Source organism: Haemaphysalis longicornis, unplaced genomic scaffold (genome assembly GCF_048455015.1).
Source record: "Haemaphysalis longicornis isolate Haplotype H1 unplaced genomic scaffold, Haemaphysalis longicornis Haplotype H1 scaffold_2, whole genome shotgun sequence".
Taxonomy (NCBI): domain Eukaryota; kingdom Metazoa; phylum Arthropoda; class Arachnida; order Ixodida; family Ixodidae; genus Haemaphysalis; species Haemaphysalis longicornis.
Genome location: NW_027526295.1, coordinates 131,476,019 through 131,482,018, shown reverse-complemented (window position 1 = coordinate 131,482,018; position 6,000 = coordinate 131,476,019). Strand labels below are relative to the sequence as shown.

Sequence of the window (6,000 nt, the reverse complement as noted above, 5' to 3'; positions counted from 1 at the left end):
TGAAAGTTTAGTAGCAGAAAGAAGCTTTCCAAATTGTCATCATCCTTACCATTACCACCGTCATATCATCCTCATCGATTGTCCTCAGCCCTCCTTCAAACCATTAGCTTGAGGCCATGGCCACTGTAATAAAAAAGCACTGTAAAATAGAACAGTGTTTGTAACTTTGTTTACCCTTTCGTAAACGTAATCATTCATTGCTTCCACTTGCTTGCGTTGACGCGTGCAGTGCGCTCTTCGCGAATATTTCGCGGCGTATCAATCGTGCACCCGAGCGCACGTCGCGTAAGCGCATTTGAATATTCGCGGTCAGCGTCGCAAAGCGCTGCAACTCGACGACACCTTTCGAGGTGGCTCTGCGCTCGCGCGGCGAGCGCGCTCGCGGCCGATGGCGCTGACGTCATCGCGAGCGACTCCCGTCGTGCCCTTCGCGGCGGCTGGCTGAGCATGGCCGGTGGAGGTTTCTAGCAATTGCCCGGTGCTGTGGTCATTCCCTTTGTTCTTTCCCCCTTTGGATGCCGTGCTCAAGACAGAGGCCCCGACCGTGCTCGGCCATTGTGCTCCACCGCCGCACGCCTGCTCCGGGCTCCCAGGGCGACCGGCCAGATGTTCAGCTGACGTGCGAGTCCGTGCCGATCATGGAGACTGTCGCGTAGGCCTAAACCTGCTGGGATCGATACGCGGCGAGCATCGTGCGGTCATGCTCTTCTTCGTCTAGCTCTCAGCTGTGTGTCGTATCCGCAGAGCACGCCATGCAAGCACCACCCAACGTGCCGGAGGCACCTCCGGCAGAGTGCAACATCAAAGTTGTCTGCAGGTTCAGACCGCTCAACGATGCCGAGGAGCGTGCCGGCAGCAAGTTCATCGTCAAGTTCCCCTCGGGATCTGAGGATTGTACCTCGATAGCGGTGAGTTTCGTGGCCCTGCTGCGATCGGGCGACACGTGCGCAAGCCTTCCGCACGGTTGAAACTGGCGTGGGCGAGCGACGAAACTTTTTTTCATTGATTCTCCCGACGGGTTACCCGTGGCCCCTAGGCGTTGCCTCCCGCACGGTCGCTACGGGACAGAGGGGCGCTGTCTGTTCCTTTTTTATTGTAATTTTTCCTTCAGCCCGCATCCCACACGTGTGGAAAAAAACCAGGCCCGTCTCAGCTGACACCGTTTTCAACTTCATTTCTTTATAAGCCATTAGAGGGCCACTCGAAACGCAAGCCTTGTGGCACGTTTACGATGACGTTCGGTTGTGAGGGATCCACAGCTTGTCGCTAGGCAAAGGGACCGCGTTATGTTGTATACGAGAGTAGAAGTGTTTTGCTGAAAACCCCGTAATGCTGGCTTCAAAGCGATCGCGACTAGGGTTTCGGTGTGGAAGAAGGCGTGATAAACCGATTGTAACCGTGTTGCGCACTTTCGTATGTGCCTCGTCAGGATGCCTCAGAACAGCAAACGCCTCGTGGACCGCGGTGCGGTCTGGTTAACGCTTTGGTGCGCTGGCTTCTAAATTAACATCGTGACAGCTCCCCCGACTACACGTAGATGTCCCGTCCGTGCAAGTGCTGCGAAGTTTCCAGCCGTTGTAAGCCGTGCGCTGGATGACTCAAACGGACATGTCGCCAGTCTAGCGAAGCTCAAACTTTTCGGTGTGTGGGCTGGGTTGCAGCGGACAGCTGTTCGTGCAGCCGAAGAAACAAACGAAAAAGTAATCTCGTTTTGTTGTCTAGGCTGGCCTCGACTCCTCTGCGATAGCCGGGCTCGAACCGCCGAACTTTCCATTCCATTCTTGACGGCAGATACCCGAACGCGTCGTATGACCTGCCCCCAGCTGATAGCCGAACGTTGGAGCTGACGCGTCTGTGTTGGCTGTGACAACATGCCGGTGATTATATGGGGATAGCTCGTATGTACCAGCGGAGTGTTCTCCGAGGAAATCGCTTAAAGGACTGGGGCATGCTTTTTTCGTTCGCATACATATCAAAGTTATTCCTGGAACACAAGTTTTTTTTTTATTAGTAACGCGAGCTCTGTAGTGGGTGTCGTGGCATTGTACAACTGGTTACTTCATAGTCAGGTTGCATGACGCGTAGAGCTTAATATACAGTAATAATAGTACGAAACCGTATGGCGCAACCTGGCGATTGCGTAACTCCCTTCTATCCAGACATGCGAGTTTTCGGCAAAGCTAAGTATATTCTTTCCCTTTTTGCTCCCGCCACGGTTTCTTGGAACTGTGGGTCGAAAAATTCGTCGACGTTGTTTGCCCTTCGCCCTGAGCTTTCAACACAAGGTGTTATGATTCAAAGACCCAGGGCTACGACCGGGGAAATAAAAATATAAGCCTTGCTAGGGCGGAGCTTATTTTTAGCGTAGAATTGCGTGCAGTGTTTTTTTTTTTTTTTTTTTTGAGGGGTAGTTTTAATGTAAGGGGCCATGAGAGCATCAAGCTTGGTTTATTCAAAAGAAAAAAAAAAGACTGCAGTGCCAATTTTATTTCAGCTAGAGAACGTCTTCGGGTTGGGGTTGGCGTAGAGTTGAGTAAGGTGCCGAAAGCCAGTTCTTTTAGTTATGTTTGTCCTCGTGGCTCCTTCATGCTAAATGGACTTGGGTGTCCATAAGAGAAAATGTTGGCCTTTAGACGCTGTCAGAGCAGTTCGCTCTTAGTGTTAACGGTCTGCTTTCTTATCTACGTCCATCTTTGCACCGAGCTCGCCTTTACGTCGCAACATATCCATCGAACTGGTGTAATCGTTCTTACACTAGGGAAGCGAGGCCGAAGTGCCGTGTTTTCCACCCAACCCCTGAGAGCTAATAAGAATTCTCAAGTATGTAAAGGCCTAAAGCGACGCTTACTTTGTGGTTTGGGTCTCTAGAAGGTTGGAGTAAGCGGGGCCGTAATACTCAGATGGGTGTTTATTTTATTGTCCGTTATCAGTTTAATCTGTTGCTTCTCGTTTGGTGTGCAGTTAGTTATCTGCGGTTTGTTTCTAGGCGAACGCGAAACGCCGTATCTTGCACTCCGTCCTGCGCAATCCAAGTCATTGTTGGATGGCCAGTCACGGACCCGCCGCAGTGGCTATGGCGTTGTGCTGCTGAGCATAAGGACGTGGGTTCGATTCCCGGCACCAGAAACTTCCGTAAAACTACTGGCACCGCCAGGGCTCGAACCTGGGCCCGAAGGAAAGCGGAGCGAGAACCAGTCGTCTTAGCGACTAAGCTGCGACCACATGTGGAGACTGGGGAGGCAGACGGTGGTTTTGATTCATCGGCTAGGGAGGGGGAGGGCGCTTGTTGGAGGTGACGCATGCAACAAAAGGGAAAGGGGATACAGTGAGATATCTGACGCAGTAGCCGCGCGTGCCGCCCTCCTCCTCACCCTTCGAAAGACGCTCCTCTCCGTTTTCTTTCTGCCGACGCACGCAAAGGCGCCGCCGCTCTAGCCCGGCCGTGACCGACGCTACTGCGTTCGGAACGCCGCCCCCCGCGAATCCCAGGTGACGGCTGGTAGAATCTCTGGCTTCACTCTTTGTAGAGCCACATGTGTGAATTCAAGTGACGTCGCATGGGCAATTATTGTGGGTGCTTTACCGCCCCTAATAGTAAGTGATTGAAACGTTATTGGGGAAATAGCTTCATATGAAACTCTATGATTGTGGAAAAAGTAGTCTTAATTTGGTGAGGGTGGGAAAGGGCGGGTTGATATAAGGTCCACATTTATCCGGTTAGGCCGGACTAATACAGTTCATTGGTGGCGGGAGGATTGGCGTTGTCCAGTCCCCTAATGCGAAAAGGATAATGGTTGTTTTAGCGCTGCTTAAAGGGACACTGAAGTGAATTGTAAACATTGCGGGATTGATTACTAGCGCAAATCGTAGTCCGGAGTCCCTAGGCCATGTTTCGACCACTCTGGGTGCGTTTACGCGAATTTATTTAGTTGAAAAATCAACTCGAAAAATGCTGTCCTCCTCTCTGCATCCTCGCCCATTTTCTGTGGCGCTTTCGTGTGACGTCAGGAGGAAATGACTTGGCTTGACTGCGCTTCTTCACGGCTCGCCGACCTTTCGACAGAGTCAGTCGGCCCAGCGATTAGTCCGCCGGCCGCCGACGGGTCGTCGCAATTCGTTCGCACAGTTGAAACATAGCCTCCTGTATAACGCCTTGTGCCTGATTAGTGCCAGAAATTCCGCCGTTCTCTCTGGTGGCGCCCTGATCCCAGGTTCGCCTGTGTTGGCGAGGGCACGGTCAACATTTGTCTTCACACCTGGCAACGATGGGTGGTTTAAAAAAAGTTGTCAAGGCCCTTTGCAAACAAAAATATTTGTGTTGTATTGAGGAGACTCTGGCTCTAGCACTGACGGGCAGCTCCTTATTGAACAAAAAAGGTATGAAAATTCACGAAACCTTTCACGAAGCAGACAAATAAAACTTGACTGCGGTAACTACAAAAGAGATGGTGCTACCTTGTTCGTTTGTAAATAATTTAACGCAAAACTTTATTTCTGCGTTTCACTCGATTCAGCCAAAAATGTTACGGGTGAGTGCGCTAGTGGGTTTGTGACCCACTGGGAATACAGTAATACCTCGTTAACTCGAAGTCGTAAAAACCAGGGAAAATTTCGAGATAAACGGATTTTCGAGATAAGCAAAGTTGCGCTAATCGCCGGGAAAAATGAGCGCTCTTCAGAAAAATCACTACTACTTACCAGCTCTTCAGCGGCAGTTTCTAATCTTTCTTCTCGTGCAGGTTTAAAAGAGAACAAAATAAAATACAAGAGACTTTAACCGGCAGGGTTTTGCCGCACTGCCATTTTATTTAGCAGAGAAAAACTGCCTAATGCTGGTCTGCTTTGCGGTCGTACTCGGGCCTAGGAAGGCGTCCTCCAGCTGCTTGACGCATCGCATCAGTCGATCTTCCCCGCCGCTGCACTCGACCTTATTTCGAAGCAAGCGCAGCAAATTTCTCGTCTCAGAAGATGTCGGCACCTCTCGAGGTGGTTAGTCATCGCCGTCGTCTCCACCGTCCCCTACGTTAGTGGCCGTTTCACCGCCACATCCTGCTCACACAGTGCGTACTCCAGAAAAGTCACGTCATTTTCGGCGGCACCGTTACCTGTAAGCTTGATGACCTCTTGACAAAGTTCCTCACAGTCTGTGAAGTCATCTGTCTCTGCCGCGGAAAGCATCGACGTATGGCAGATGCGGCTAAATAAGAAAAAAAAATCGACGGACTTCAGGCGTGGCAGCATCGCGCGAATCTTGTGAAATGGTGCGGCGGCGGAATTTTCGTTCCACTCCCAGTCAAGATTTCGAGTTATCCGCAATCCGACCCAAAAATACTTCGAGATTTAGGGAAAAATATACATGGGACGTATAGGAAAATGTTCGGTGCTGGGGAAAATTTCGATTTAGCCGATTTTTCGAGATATGCGAGTTCGAGTTAACGAGGTATTACTGTATATCGCTTATTCGGCACCTGAGTGGCACTGACGCGCTAGCGAGTTCTCGTTGGCTTGCTGTTGCGGGCAGTGGGCACAGGACAGAATCAGCAGACCTTTGGCCTGGTGCGAACACGCTTTTTACAATACAGGCATGAGTGAGGCAAGCTCCAAATATGGGGGAAAAAAGCGCATGTCATTAGAGCGTCTGCGGTGACGCGGAGGGCGTTGACCTCAGTAATGATTGCTACGATTCCAAGCCGTCCTGGGAGGCTGATGTTAGGCATTTTACAGTCGACAACATGGCAGAAGCGTGGTATGGCGATTATTGAGATATCGAGAATGCCCATCCAACGATAAAGTCGGATGCCAAGCATGTTGTTTTACAGAACCGAAACCGAGATTTGTTTGAATGCTGATGTTGGACATCGTCCAATCAAGGTGCAGCTCCTCCCTACGTCACAACCTTTAGTTGGTGCAGCCGCCGCAGATCGCGCATGGTAGTTTTTCTTCTTTCGGGCTTCTTAAAATATGTACCGACTGATCAACCGGACAAACGATGAAAAGTGT

At 50.7% G+C, this 6,000-nt stretch overlaps 1 protein-coding gene across 1 annotated transcript in view; it reads left to right on the top strand.

Annotated features, from left to right (window-relative positions):
* Positions 1-413: 413 nt before the first annotated feature.
* Positions 414-6,000, top strand: part of Khc (kinesin heavy chain) — an 83,967-nt gene continuing 78,380 nt past the window's right edge. Inside the window, exon 1 of the mRNA XM_077698288.1 lies at positions 414-908. Within this exon, the coding sequence (XP_077554414.1) occupies positions 753-908 (156 nt within the window). The 5' untranslated portion in view covers positions 414-752. The remainder of the gene's footprint in view (positions 909-6,000) is intronic.